This window comes from Capricornis sumatraensis, chromosome 10 (genome assembly GCF_032405125.1).
Source record: "Capricornis sumatraensis isolate serow.1 chromosome 10, serow.2, whole genome shotgun sequence".
Taxonomy (NCBI): domain Eukaryota; kingdom Metazoa; phylum Chordata; class Mammalia; order Artiodactyla; family Bovidae; genus Capricornis; species Capricornis sumatraensis.
Genome location: NC_091078.1, coordinates 28541929 through 28557680, shown reverse-complemented (window position 1 = coordinate 28557680; position 15752 = coordinate 28541929). Strand labels below are relative to the sequence as shown.

General features: G+C 42.2%; 1 protein-coding gene across 1 annotated transcript in view; it reads right to left on the bottom strand.

The window, feature by feature from the left end:
* Positions 1 to 6691: 6691 nt before the first annotated feature.
* The window catches only part of RHOBTB1 (Rho related BTB domain containing 1), a 40882-nt gene continuing 31821 nt past the window's right edge, over positions 6692 to 15752 (bottom strand). The window contains exons 6-9 of the mRNA XM_068982048.1: positions 14979 to 15129; positions 12111 to 12199; positions 9331 to 9436; positions 6692 to 8822 (exon numbers count right to left, since the gene is read on the bottom strand). Coding sequence (XP_068838149.1) covers positions 8653 to 8822; positions 9331 to 9436; positions 12111 to 12199; positions 14979 to 15129 — 516 coding nt within the window. The 3' untranslated portion in view covers positions 6692 to 8652. The remainder of the gene's footprint in view (positions 8823 to 9330; positions 9437 to 12110; positions 12200 to 14978; positions 15130 to 15752) is intronic.

Genomic DNA, 15752 nt, shown 5'->3' with positions numbered 1-15752 from the left:
GTGTGGACAGTGGACTTCCAATGGGTCAGGGACACTGACTCCAATAGTCCTAGGAGGCGTGGTATGCTGGCAAGGTAGAAGGAGGACTAAGTCAACATATAATCACAAGGCTTTCCAAGATAAGGTGTGGATGGTTTGCACCATATCAGTTGAGGACATTAAGAACAGAAATGGTATGGACCTAACAGAAGCACAAGATATTAAGAAGAGGTGGCAAGAATACACAGAAGAACTATACAAAAAAGATCTCAGTGACCCAGATAACCATGATGGTGTGATCACTCACCTAGAGCCAGACATCCTGGAATGCGAAATCAAGTGGGCCTTAGGAAGCATCATTACAAAGCTAGTGGAGGCGATAAAATTCCAGTTGAGCTATTTCAAATCCTAAAAGATGATGCTGTGAAAGTGCTGCACTCAATATGCCAGCAAATTTGGAAAACTCAGCAGTGGCCAGTTTTCATTCCAATCCCAAAGAAAGCCAATGCCAAAGAATATTCAAACTACTGCACAATTGCACTCATCTCACATGCTAGCAAAATAATGCTCAAAATTCTCCAAGCCAGGTTTCAACAGTATGTGAACTGTGAACTTCCAGATGTTCAAGCTGGATGTAGAAAAGGCAGAGGAACCAGAGATGAAATTGCCAACATCCACTGGATCATCAAAAAAGCACGAGAGTTCCAGAAAAACATCTACTTCTGTTTTATTGACTATGCCAAAGCCTTTGACTGTGTGGATCACAAAGAACTATAGAAAATTCTTCAAGACATGGGAATACCAGAACACCATTTTTCTAGCTTCTCCTGAGAAATCTGCATGCAGGTCAAGAAGCAACAGTTAGAACTGGACATGGAACAACAGACTGGTACCAAATTGGGAAAGGAGTATGTCAAGCTTGTATATTGTCACCCTGATTATTTAACTTATATACATCATGCGGAATGCCAGGCTGGATGAAGTACAAGTTGAAATCAAGATTGCTGGGAGAAATATCAATAACCTCAGATATGCAAATGACACCATCCTTCTGGCAGAAAGCAAAGAAGAACTAAAGAGCCTCTTGATGAAAGTGAAAAAGGAGAGTGAAAAAGTTGGCTTAAAACTCATTATTTGGACTGATGGCATCTGGTCCCATCACTTCATGGCAAATACAGGGAAATAATGGAAACAGTGAGAGACTTTATTTTCAGGGGCTCCAAAATCACTGCAGATGATGACCGCAGCCATGATATTAAAAGACGCTTGCTCTTGGAAGAAGTCATGACCAACTTAGACAGCACATTAAAAAGCAGAGACATTACTTTGCCAACAAAGGTCCATCTAGTCAAAACTACAGTTTTTCCAGTAGTCATGTATGGATGTGAGAGTTGGACTATAAAGAAAGCAGAGTTCCGACGAATTGATGCTTTTGAACTGTAGTTTTGGAGAAGACTCTTGAGAGTCCCTTGGACTGCAAGGAGATCCAACCGGTCCATCCTAAAGGAAATCAGTCCTAAATGATTCATTGCAAGGACTAATGTTGAAGCTGAAACTCCAACACTTTGGCCACCTGATGCGAAGAACTGACTCATTTAAAAGACCCTGATGCTGGGAAAGATTGAAGGCAGGAGGAAAAGGGGATGACAGAGGATGAGATGGTTGGATGGCATCACCGACTCAATGCAAATGAGTTTGAGTAAACTCTGGGAGCTGGTGATGGACAGAGAGGCCTGGCATGCTGCAGTCCATGGGGTACAAGGAGTCAGACATGACTGAGTGACTGAACTGAACTCAACTGAGCTGACCTGTGGAGGAATAGGAAAGCCAACTCTGAGTTGTTTTTTATACTGCAGGGTGTACCAGGCTGAGAGTGGGATGTCTGAATCCGGGCCTTTGCTTGACTTCTTAGATTTCTGCTTCCTACTCTCTCCAGTGTTGGTCTAACCTAAAGGCATTTCCTAAATAAGTCACTCACCTGTAAATCTCCATCTCAGTGTCAGCTTTTGGGGAACCCATTACCTTCCCCCAAAGAGAAGAATGTTGTGAGAATTGAATGAAGCAAATGCATGTAAAGCACTTATTGTTTGGTTACAATATATACTAAGATATGTCAAATAGTATTATGGCTCTCACATCAGTGTTTTGGTCTCTGATAGATTGCTGCCGAGCTTAGAACATCAATTCATTGGTTTGAGCACAGTGAGGAAACACTGAAATAAGACTGAAAGAGTATGTGAGAGTGTATCTTAGCATCCCAAGGTCCCACCACCTGGGCTTCCTGTGCAAATGTAGGCTAAATGGGACAAGGGTAATCAGCAGTACAGAATTTGCTGAGGAGAGAGTCCACCTTATTATGTTGTAAAAGATTAGTAAGGCTAAGGGCTGGAGATTTCAAATGCTTGACCATTTACTATGACTATCTACTTTAAAAGAATTCTTTCCAAGGTATAAATTGAATGATACCTTAGTAGTGGTGGTCATGAGGTTCCAGCGTCCCAGTGCGGGTGAGAGTAGTGGTCTGAATACTCTTCAGCTTATGAATTAGGCAGTGTTGCTCAGTGATTCACCACCCAGAGTGAAAAACTAAGTTTTATATTCATGTTCATATGATTCTATAGAATTCAAGAGTCACAAAGAATCTGAAAGTCTCAGAGACCCTTTGAACAATCTGTAGCATTTGTACTGGTAAGTTACTTTTTCTTTAGATTCCATATGTGAAATAAAATTAGAAGGCAACCATCTATGCAAATCCACAAGCTCTCTAGGAATTTATTTACTTACTTTTTTTTTTTTTTTTGGAGCAGAGAAAAGTTTATTGCCAGGCCAAGCAAGTAGAATGGGTGGCTTGTGCTTGAAACCCCCAAACTCTCCAGACATACAGAGGTTTTAGAGGAAAGCCTTTTTTAATTTCTAGGTATATATTTTTTAATTCCAGGGGCTTTTGAGAAGTTATCTTGTCCTTTTGCCTTTCAAGAGGGTCAGATGACACAAAATGCCATGGCCAGATGGGATTGACTAACTCATTCTGACATCTGACAACTTTCACCATCAGGAAAACCTCAGGTGGCTTCTCAGGTGGTTTGGGAGGTAAGCTCACTTTTTCTTTCAAAAGACAGCCAGTCTCTGGGCTGCAACAGAGCCTTCCTGATTCTTTATGATTCTTGAATTCTGCAGAATCATATCAACTTAGTGCTGGAGCAGGGAAGGACTCTTTATCTTTGACTCCAATGTCCTACACATGTCCCTCACCTCAGAAGACCTTGATTCTGTATATCTGGAGCCAAATTGGGAATCTGGTTTTGGGTATTGACCTCAGGGCACATGCAAAGAGGTCCACGGTAGTGGCTGGGCATGGAATTTGCTGTGGTGCCATTGTCAGTGGAATGGGAGAGTGAAATGTGACGGATGCTGGACAAACCTGAGCAGCCATGAGGCTGCTGCACACATCTCCACATGGCGAGGCTTCCAAAACAGCATGGAGTCTGCGAAGCAGACAGAATGGAATTTATGAGGCAACATCATTCGTGTAACAACCACACCCATGAAACAGCACTCTGTATAAGGACATCTGCACTTTCAAAGACGTATATCAAACATATTATGGGAGTGGATATTACGGAAGAAATGAAAGAAATTATGGAAAATAAAGAAGAGACTGCTGAAGATGATAATGCCAAGGGCTGAAGAACACTGAGGCGTCTGGTTAAGTAGACTCCTCCTTAACTCCTTCTTAACCTTTCCAAGCTTCAGGAAAAATTTAAAAAATGATTGAGAGCAATAAATAGGAAAAAGCTTGATGTGAATCAGAGGCTCAGTCAAGTTTCACCTTAGGGTGAAAAGTGAAAGTTAGTCCAATTCTTTGCCATCCCATGGGCTGTAGCCTGCCTCGCTCCTCTGTCCATGGAGTTTTCTAGGCAAGAGTACTGGCTACTGCTGCTGCTAAGTCGCTTCAGTTGTATCCAACTCTGTGCGACCCCATAGATGGCAGCCCACCAGGCTCTACTGTCCCTGGGATTCTCCAGGCAAGAACACTGGAGTGGGTTGCCGTTTCTTCTCCAGGTGATCTTCCTGACCTAGGGATTGAACCCAGGTCTCTTGCATTGCAGGCAGATTCTTTACCAACTGAGCCATTAGGGAAGCCACCTTAGGGTGGTCTAGCCCTTATTCCATGGAGAGAAGGGTAGAATGGTGGGGACAGTGTCTTGGAAAGAGCTACACTCTTCCCTATCCCCCTACCACCTGCTTTTTCTCTTGCCATGACTCTTATTTTCTAATCCTTTCATCACCGTTATGGAGCACTAAGCAGCAAAATTGGCATTTGGTTTAAGAGAAATGCAGGAAAAGACATCTTTGTTCCATTTTGTAACTTGCAAAGTTGTCCTTTCTCTTGGATTTCTTGCCTGGGTATTTGATATGCTGAGTACTAAGTGAAAACTACGTGCCAGGCACTGTGCCAAGTGCTTTACCTAAATCATCTCATTTAATCTGCACCAAGAACTCAATGAAATCCATTTCCACTGTTTTAGACAACTACAGCTTAGAGATGTTGTGCATCTCTTCACACAACAGTTGATCTTAACATTCCATAGGTATTATCCCTCCAACTGGGACTATTATGAATCATTGAATCAAAAGGATGTTTATTTTTATCAGATTGGGAGGGAACAAAAAAAAATGCCCAAACTTTGGTTTGCATCCATGCAGAGGGATATGAATCAGGTTCTTTCTCATTGATTGCCTGTAAGTAACATCTAAGCATTCTTGTCTTTGGGTCTGAGAAATGTATTCAGACTCAAAGAATTTACCTCCGCTTTCCATGGAGCCACATTTATGAATCACCCATTTCATCTACATTCTACTGGAAATACATGTCACTAAGATGTTCTGTTCCTGGAGCAACAGGAGTGAGTTGCTGGCAAGTCGCTTCTTGTCTCCTAATGTTGTTTCTAACACTTTCATGTCTGTGCATGTGCAACTTATGATTGATTTGTTTCTACCCAAGAGTTATCTGCTCCCAAATTATTTCCATATTTTGTAAACTATAGTCTGTAGAAGTCTAACTGATGAGGCACCTGCACATGAACCCAGTGAAAAATCTTGCATCTAAACGGCTTAAGTAAAAATATCCAACTTAAAGGCCCTAGCAGCACAGGGTGAGATTTAATGCAGCTAAAAGTTTAGAGAAACATGACAGGTCAGCAGGGTTGACAAACCAATGCATTTCCATTGTGCATACATCATCTACCTCCTAACTGGAAATTCAGTAGAGCAAAGTGTATATCTGAAAATAAATTAAATCATGAGATATTGAATAATTTCATAAATTAGCACTTTGGAAGAAAGAGGTACATTCGAAGCTCATAATGCTTAATTCAGCTTCCAGGGATCTGATCAGTTCCTTCCTCCTCTCAATTTTTAAAAATTATCTTTAGCCTTTTTTTCCTTTATGTTACTTCTTGATTACTTATACACAAACAACACAGATACATTCTCCCTGGCTAACTTTTTAACTCTACATCTTTCATGTAATAGTTACATTCTTCTAGAAAAGAGGAATTATTGCTACTTGCCCCCTAACATCCAATTAAAGACACACCATATGTATTTCTCTAAGAAAAAGCCTGATAAATCAGCTTGCAGAAAAGGATTCATTTCAGAAATACTGCACTTTTCCAAATTACTTTCAGAAATACTACACTTTCCCAAATACTGTACATTTCCAAATTCAGAATTCACTTTGTTCTTTTCCCTCTGACTAGTAGAATTTATTCTGCTTAGCCAATGTCACAGTGATGAAAAACTGAGCTTTGACAACTGATATGCCATACAATGGAAGCAAATGGGAAAAAAATCTTAGGAGCATAGAATTCTTGCTTGTGAATGTCTACAATGAAAATACTTGAGTTAGTGCTAAACCAGTAAAATCTGTGGTTCCTAGAATGCTGATACAGGTTTGCTGAAATCCTTAATGGTTTGCCAGAAACTTAGACCAAGACTTTCAAGAGGAAAGACCTCACTGGCATGTATTAGATAAAAGGTGCCTGGTCTGGACCACCCACCTTTAAGGGTGTGCAAATGTATTGGAAACTGTCTTCTTCATGCAGTTATGTCTTATAGTTGTTAACTCCTTTCCATAGAGTCATGGGGCATTTGCTACTCAGAAAATCCCCCTTGAGACCTCATTGGAGACCCTTCTTCCTTCTGAGCTTGGGCAAATATACTACATAGAAGTTTGGAGATTAATTATAAATTTTTCTAAAGGCTTTCTCAGATCTGCTTTCGAAGAAGACTGTTCTTCATGAGCCCTTCAATGCAAACTTTGACTTAATTGCTGGTAGAATTGCCTCAAATCAGATTAAAACAAGTCCATTAGGCTGGAGACATTTTTGTTTTTTTTTTTTCCAAAACTGTACCATGTCTAATGACATAACCATATTAGCCAAAATCAAAGAGCCAGACCCCTCATTTACATCATGGTATTACAATCTGCTGGCAATACTAAAGACAAAGATGACAGTCATTCAGGCTGCTTTGTTCTTGAAGCACACATATCCCATGACCCAGCACCCTTAAAGCTTTGATAGTTCTTTTAAAAAGCAATGAAAATTACACACACAATAATGACAGTAGTCCTTAAAGAAAAACAACAACAACAAAAAAAACTGGGGGCATTTTATAGCTAAACAATTTTATTGGCTTTTTGTGAAATAAAAAACAAAACAAAAAACAAACCACCATGGTTAAAGGCCATAATCAGCGTCAACCAAATGAACCAGCCACTTGGTTACAGTAGCTGATAACACTAGTGGATATTATTGCTTATACCCCAGGTTCATTTATATGTCCATTACATTTTGGCAAGATTACAGTCACATGGGAGCTTTGGTTGTATAAGTTCAACTCTGACTATTCATCGAAAACGCAACTTCTACCATTCTATGATGGGATATATGCTGATTCTTCCTCTCATTCTGTCTCCTTTCTCCTTCCATTCATGACTTACAACCTATTGACCCAAAATTAAGGTAGATGCATTTACAATCATCCCAACCTTTCCTACTCTACTGCCCAGTCCTTTGTCATGAGAGAGTGATAACATTTCTGGGCCCCTCCCAATTTTGCTAACTGGTATGTATCCACTGCCAGCAATAAGTGCTTATCTGTAATCTGGATAGATTTTCAAATATATTTGGTTGTTAACATTGGAGTTTGGACTCAGCTGTCTCTTTTCTAACTTCTGAAAGCTAGGGAAAAAAAAAAAATCAACAGCTTTTAGTATCAGTAAATTGACCTCCGAATTGAATAAGCCCGAGCCTCCACCACACAACATCCCAAAACAGGTATGGAACTGTGGCCTTAAAATGCTCTGAGTGCTGTAACATTTTAATTTACAGAGAAGCAGTGATTGATGGCCTCTCAAAAGCCCCCCTGCTCAATACTTTCTATTTTAACACTGAAAACTCAGAATGAAAAAGGGTCAGAACTAACTCACAATAGCACCATTTCCTAGACTTTTGGAGTAAAATTCCCGTCTGCGTTGGAGAATGCAGTGACCTTAGACGACCCAGCCTCCGGCTTTGTGCCTTCACAGGCCCTCCCACTGAATTTCAGCAGGGGTGGGTGGTCTGCCTTGGTCTACTTCTGCAGCAACGTGAATTTTCCCTGGGAAGAGTTAAAAACATGGGTCTTACAAAGTGAAGTTGGCCGCAGGTGAGAGACCTGAGGAAGCCTGTTTCTGGTGGGGAAATGTCTGCAGATGAGGGGGACAGAGTCCGGGGACCCTTACCCTTGCCCATCTCAATTCAAGTCAGTGGCAAAACTGCATGCAGAAACATGGCAAGTCCAGGAACACTGAGAGACGGGCATCTTCACACAGCAATCCACACACCAGCGCTCTTGGCATCTTTCATGTTCAGGTCCACCAGAGAGTTTGCCCTGGATAATGCTGGGATTTAATAAGCCCTTCTAATGATTATAAAGATTATCCTCTTAAATCTAGACATTTTAAACAACAGAAGATTTGATATCACTATATTTTACATGGCACATATAACCATATAATTACTAGCACTCACACAGCAAATATTGTAAATACACATTCTTGGAGTTGACTTGGTAATTATACCAATGTTATTCAGCAGAACAAAGATGAAACACTCCCTAACTTGTACTTTGGGGAATTCATTCCAACCCTTTACTTCACGACAAAAGGATATCCCTCTAATTAAGTAATAATGCTTGTGGGCAAAGAGAATCGCAGGGCGACTTCATGGTTAATGTGTGTCCTGTAAAATAAAGTAATACACAGTATTTTCATTTACAAGAGACCGTATAAAAATATTTTCCAATTTGGAATTCGAAACATGAAAGCTGGATTTTTTTTTCCTTTGTATAAAAAGAAATGAGATAACAGACTAAAGTTTATTAAGCCTTCTAACAAAAAATATACATATAAGTTTAAGGAATGCAGTGAGCGTCAGCTTCCCTTTTTGTCCAGGCTCATTGATGGTGAGCTTGTGCTTTGATCCCAACAAAGATAAATGCACAAAAGTGGAGGAAGATCAGTGCCTGAAACCTGAACTACATGTTATCTCTAAAAATAAGACTCATTTTACAGTAGTGCTTTTAAGAGTGGTGTGTCAGATTTCTGATTTTTTTTCCTCTTCTGCCTCAGGCGACCGCTGGAGATGAATTCCAGAAGCACCACTTTCTTCTCGAGTGATGTTTATTTAGTGCAATGTCTTCCTTCTCTCTTTCCCTTTTCACACGCTGGTAGTGGTCTTCTTCCTTCAGGTACCACACGGGAGGCCAGCGGTGCCTCTCAAAGTATTCCTGGTTGTCTGGGGAAGAAAAGGTGCAGATGATGACACCTGCTAGGTTCTGTGCTTAGGCTTGCCTGAGATGATTATCATGTGCCTCCTCTCAACTAACCAGTGAGCAGGGACGCTGAGCAGGGACAGTGGCAGATTATGACAAGAAAGTTTTGAGAGGTGGAATCACTTGTTTAAAATTACACAGCTGGACACAGAGAGCCTGAATCCAGGTCCCTTTGCCTTCCCGGACAAGGGTGAACCAACAATCTCTGCTTGCTCCGCAGCAGGGCACCCTGAACAACCCCTTTCCCACCCATCTCCACACAAATCCCCCCAGCCGTGAAGTTCTCCAGAGAGAATATCCAACATACAATTCCTTGGGTCACGCACGTCACACGAATCTGTGACTGCCATACGGCCACAAGGAATTCTCCGTGAGCCGGGGGCTGTCCATGCTCCTTCTCAAGGGCAATGAAGGGAAACTCTTCAGTCACAGGCGATGAGAACTGGACAGATGGGGACCACACAGCCTCACCTGCAGATTTCGATTTGATTTCCTTGCGGAACTTGGAACACACACTGTTGTAGTTGGTACAGATGTGGTGCAAACACCAGGCGGCCAACTGGTGGGCATTGTGAAACTGCAGGGAAGTGACCAAAAGGGGGTCAGACCTCTACTTTCTCAAGTGGGACTACAAGAAATAAGAAGTCATGGTAGGGGTCAAAGAAATAAAAGGCCCGGACGACTAATTCAGAAACCTGTTGTTTTGACTAGTGTTTTGACTTTGGCCACAGTTTCCACACCAGCCACATGCAAGTGTTTGACATCCTCCTCTCACCTCTGGGATATGTGCACTAAAAATAATCACTGTATCAGGAGTTTAAAGTCTGCCTTGCCTCTCTCCCCCTCCCCTCACACCTGCCCTCTAATGATAAGTGGTCATGGCCTCTGGAAGGCACCAGCCTGTAGCAGAAAGCTGCGATGTCATCTCTGTTTAAGGAAGCCTCGGCAACAGAATCCTCCGTGTCACATGTCAGAGCTCAGCTGGCTGGGGCCAGTGATCTGAAAGAGGAGACTACGGCATGTGTGACTGTCCTATACCTGTCCTTTTGGTTACATAAGAAGAGCACGCAATGTGGGCAGGGAAGGAGGGAGCCAGACGCTCCATGCACTCTCTCCTTTCTGAGAAGATGCACAGGACCATGGCAGCTGAGGTAGCTGTGTCTGCAAAAGACCTGATGCACAAAAATCCATAGTTAACTCCCCATCTTGTCCCCAAATCTGGAAGGTCTCTCACGTCCCTCAGTATTTCTGTCCAGGCCTCTTTCGGACATCTGTTCTATTGCCTGTTACTGTTGATGCTCCTTCGAGCAGCTGAACCCCTGAAACCACAGCATGCTTCCTCTGAGGCCCCTGTCAACACCCTGAACAGAGGCCAAGAGAAAAGCCAACGTCCCTGGAAACTAATTCAAGAAACTCTCTGCAGATCACAAGCCCAGCAGTACAGACAATTTTAGCCAGTGCTTCCAACTTCTCTTGATAGTTGATTTCTCCCTGAAAGTCAGATTAGAGCAGTGCTGTATTGGAGTTGGCTTGTACCTGCTTGAAAGCGTCACTGAGTACAGCTCCTTGCTACTCTGAGCTCAGTGAATTTGAGTTGTTACAGGTTGGGCAGGTGGGGTATTTACACCATGGAGACCAGAAAAGCAACAGATCACGGTCTCTGCTATCCCCAAGTTGACAGTTAAATACTTCCCAGTGCATCCCTGGGTTAGAGTCTACTGAATGAGCTAAGATACTGGAGGCTCCATCCTAAATGCCTCCTCCAAGGCTTTTCAGAGCTTAGCAGGAATGATTTTATTTCCTTCCTGGGTTATGTGTGGGTCAGGGGAGGGGACAGGGTGGGAACAGAAAGTAAAAAGATAGACACAACTGCTATATTACCTCCATCGGGCTGGCCTATAGGAGATTCTGGGTCATTTGATTGTTTTCCAGGAGGAATACCTACTGGAGGGGTACAAGTTGTAAGTTCTCCCCTAGTTCTGTTTCAAAACACCCCCAAATTCCAAATGTGGAGTCAGTGTTGATGGGGGCTTGTTGACTTCACTGTAGTTGACGTCTGCTCTCAGTTTTAACTTGTAACCTCTATGAGGTTGTTTTTCACACTGGATTTTAATAATGTGTGCTTGTGTCTGTTCCTCTCAGTGGCCTATGATGGCCCCAAGGGCAGAGAATCTACATGTCCTCTTATCTAAGGTGGTGCCTGGTAGAAGGAGAGGAAATAACAAATCCTTGTTGGATGTTGAGTCAGAAAGAGCAGGTTGCTGTGAAGTCCTGATCCACATTTTCCCCTCTTGAAGGTCTCTCAGGGCCACAGTCAGAGTGGCCTGAGGAACATGTGATGTAGGCCTGCCTCCTTCTCTTCCTCGGTTGACAAATGCCGATGTGAAGTGCCTGATGTAAGATTTAGTAAACCACTGCCCTAACCAAGACAGGGAACAAAGAAAGCCAAACCCAACAGGTCAGAGAAAAGTCTGAAGAATTTATTCTTAGTTCCTTCAGAGTGTAAACTCGTGGCCTGTAAGTCCAGGTCAGGGATTAGATAACTCCGCCTATGTGCCTTGTATTACGAGAGGATTTGCCCTCTTTGATGCTCTTTCTGAAACATTCTCTCCTAGTTCTTTCTCAAAATAATCAGTAAGGTTGACAGAGGGTGAATTGCCATCCCCATTTCCAACAGATGAGGCAACAGAGGCAGCATTTAACTCTGTGCCTTAAATTATGCACAGAGACAAAGCCAAGACTGATCTCTGACCCGCTCTAGAGGAAGAGGGCAGTGTGTATTGGGATATGGAATCACAACATCAACAGTAACAAGTGCTGATGTAAAAAAAAAAAAAAAGGAAAACCAGGAGAGCTGCAGTGAGATCGGAGGCAACCCGGGACTTCACGGAATTCTAGAAACTGTCCGATCTCAGCCAATGCGTGTCTGAGAATTCAAAAAGGAGACAGAGCCTTCCCCTCCCATGCCCTGAGCTGTTCTCCCACAAGTGAAGCTGCTGCCTCTGGAGGGGCAGGGCACAAAGGGGCTGGTGTGGGGGCAGGGCCCTTGTTGTTTTTTCAAATGAAGCCCAGCAGGGTGAACCGTGCATGAAACTTAAAACTCTCAGATCTTTTCTGCTGCACACAGCAGGGGGCTTCTGTGACTCAGTGGTGACATCTTTATTTGTTCAGATGCAACAGTGGAATGTTTTATCAGCGTTAAATGAACTGGTTGAATACACTGAAAAGGTGAAAGGCAAAGTGCTACAAACCTGGGCCAATTCCAAGTAAGAGAGAACTTCCCCATCAATGCCCACACCACTCATGGCGGCCTTGGTCAGCTCCTGAACGGCGTGCTGTTCTGGGGAGAAGAGGGAGCAGGAGAATGTTAGTGCCTGGAGGCTGCCGTCTGGGGTCACCTCAGAGGGGAGGAGGTAGGCGGACACAGCTCCATGTGCACTGAATCAAGGGCCCTCTCTGATGTGCAGCCTTTCAGTATGGCAAGTCATGGCTCGGGTCAGCGCACTGCAGACTCTGGGGACACCCGTTAGCCTTTCTGAAATAGCCAGAGTCCTCCAGACCACCTCTGTCCAGTATGGTAACTACTGGCCTCCAGGGACTATTTAAACAATTACAATTAAACAAAATAAACAATTCAGGTCCTCAGCCCCACACTAGCCACGTTTAAGTGCTCAGTGGTCACGTGCACTGGCCAACGCCGACACAGGAAGTCTCTATCATTGCAAGTTCTGTTTGAGAGTGCTGCTCTGGGCAGGCTAGGACCTGCCTAGAATCCTCTAGACTCTTGTATCTTCCTGTTTGATGGTGTCCTCACTCATATCACTCCAATTCTCAACACTCTCTGACCGTGGAGAGGCTAACAGTAATGAGTCCAGATGCGGAACTGAAATTGCTAATGTGTATGTGTGTCTCAGCAGCAGCAGACGAGGGACATATTGTTCAACCTCTTAGATTCTAAAGACTGGGGCGATCTTCAGCCACAAGTCACACAGATCTAGATGGGGCTGCCGTCTCTGCTCGGGAGCTGTGTTCTAGGATTCTATGCTGAATTCAGACTCTGGTTCTGCAACTGAGCTGCCTTTTGTCTCTATTAGGCTGCTGCCTGCCTCTGGCCTTGACATGAGTGGGTACAGTCTTAGCCTGGCATTTCCAGCTCCTTGATGCTTTTTTTCATCTCTAGCATCACATTTAATTTTTTAGTATACTGTCCAAGCTATGCGTACCTTCTGCTCTGGTTTTATGTGCTTATTTGTTAGTCTATATGTCTCTTACCTAGTCAACATGGTCTCAAGTTTGGGATGATTTCTTTGACACAACCTTCCTCAGCTGGATTGACAGACAAAGAACTATTTGTAACTAAATCTTCCAGAGGAGTCACTGGGTTTTAAATTTTAGGTAACTCCAAAGTGTTAAATGATAGTTTGGCTTGCAGGGCATTTTCACCCCAGAAACTGATTTTTAAACACTCTGTTCCAAACACTCTATACTTACACTAAACAGCAAATACTATAGAAATGATTAAAGGAATCATCTTAGAAAGATGTATATTAAGTAATCATAACCATTAATAATAACATTTACTAAGAAAAATAAACATACATAGAAGTCTGTAGTTAACACAAGAATGGGTCAGTTTCTTTCCTGGAGAGCAGTCCCATGTTTTCATCACCACCCTTAATATTTAAGCAAAAATGGCCCTCCTTCAAGACTGATCACAAATCCTATTCAACAGATTTGGCTCCAAATTACTTTTGACTATGTAAAACAGTTCAGTTTATCCTCAAAGGACAAATTCTTATAAAAACTGGATAGTCAAATGGCTTGAGATTCTTATGCAAAAAAGAATTGCCTTCTGTAGCCTCCTAGAGTTAGTATTGAAAAAGCAGCAATACTCATATTTGAATCTATGACTTCAGGTTTATTGGTTAAAAACAGTTTAAAGAATGAATAGCAGGAACTCCCCTAGCTGTCCAGTGGTTAGTACTCCATGCTTCCAGTGCAGGGGTTGCGTGTTAGATCCCTGGTCAGGGAACTAAGATTCCACTTGCCGTGCAGTGTGGCAAAAAAAAAAAAAAAAAAAAGAATAGCAATACTATTTCTTGTTATCCAGCTGGTGAAGAAGGAAGGTGAGGAGAAAACTTTGATCTCCAGTTGGCTGAGCATGGTAGAAACTTGGAGTGCAGAGAAATAAATCTTTTTTTTTCTAAGGATACTGTCAGGAAGTCAAGGGCAGGGGTGGCTGGTTGGTTTGTTCATTCCTTCATTTTCATTTAATGCTTCAACAGACTTTAACTGAGAACCTCCTATGCTCAGGCATTTCTCTGTGTACAGAGGATATGCCAGTGAACAAAACAGGCACTATCCTGCTTTCCTGGTTAACAAGAGTCAACTAAATGTAGCACCCTTACTGCTAATCAACAACTCTGGTAAATGAAACAGAAGGTTTAAATTCAAGAAAAGGGTATTTGAAAGCATATATCTTATTTAGATCTGCTTTGGCTTACCAACTGAGCAAATCTAGAAATGATACATAAGGTTCTGTGAAGTTAAATCAAGTCTCCCTTTTTTCTCTTTTTCCCAAAATGATCTTGACAATGTCAGAACATTTTCTAAAATAGCTTTAAGAAAACCACTTACATAATGCTTACTAGGTGCCAGACACTGTTCTCAGGACTCGCTCTCTTTATATATATATATAATCTCTTAACTCATTTAATCTTCATAACAACTCTATGGTAGAATATCATTATCCTCATTTTAAAGAGAGAGAGAAAGCTGAGATACAGAGTAATTAAATCAAGTATGAAGTCATCCAGCCAGTAAATAGTGGAGCCAAGACCTGAACCCAAGTGATCTGGATCTGTAGCCTATGTTCTTAACTACTGCCTTTTATATGTATCAGCAGGACCTATACAAAGTAGGTGCTTGAAAAACAGTCGCTGAATTGAACTGGGGCTGTTTGATACATTTGATCAGTTCATTTCACCCTGTACAAGACAGTCCTATGCTGGGTGATAAAAATTTAATTTTTATTCCCTGGAAGTATTATTTTTTGCTTAAATGTCATTTTGATAAATATGACAGTCAGATACCGCATGGCCCTGAGTCATCAGCCTTACCTGCAAGTGCAACCAAGTGCGGCAGGCAAAATCTGTTTGCCAAGGCAATTAGTTCCAGTGGGTCCAGGTCCAAGTTAGGTGACAACTGCTTAGTATAGAGATAATCCAGTACTGCCTGCATTGACATCTTGTTTATGTTTGGGAGATATACCTGAAATGTTATTTGAAAAGGTAAGTTCTGCTGAAGAAAACAGTGGGAACATTTTCAGGCTATACTGCTTGTAAATATCCCTGCCGTGTGATTCATTATTAGCAAGTCTGGGACACCTGCTCTGAGGCTGTGCGGAGAAGTCACTCACTATTTACAGCTGTAAACATAACAGTTTGATTTGTGGATGACAAAAGAGTGGGGCTGCCTGACAAAGCCTGATTTGGAATTTTTAAATAGCTATTTGGGCTTATAAATCAGACAAATGGGCTGCAAATGTATGATGACATTATAGGCCCTCCTTGCCAAGTACCTTAGAATACTCTATTGTGGGGAAAGAAATCTCCTAGCAACATGACAGGTGTTGGGGGGAGCTGCAGTCCGCACTGTTGCTGAGACACAATAGAGCCCAGCTCTCTAAGATGTCAAAATAAGACGATGAGCAACCATCCTAGCTGCCACAGTGACTGGCGTGATCCCAACGTTCTATCAATAAACACTAGCATGAAATCAACTATACATCAATAAAAAATTTAAAAAGTATGTGTTAGCATGATAGACACACTTTATTTTTCCTGTGGCACAACCACATAGATTTGGAACTACTGGAAGGTTATCAGGTATCA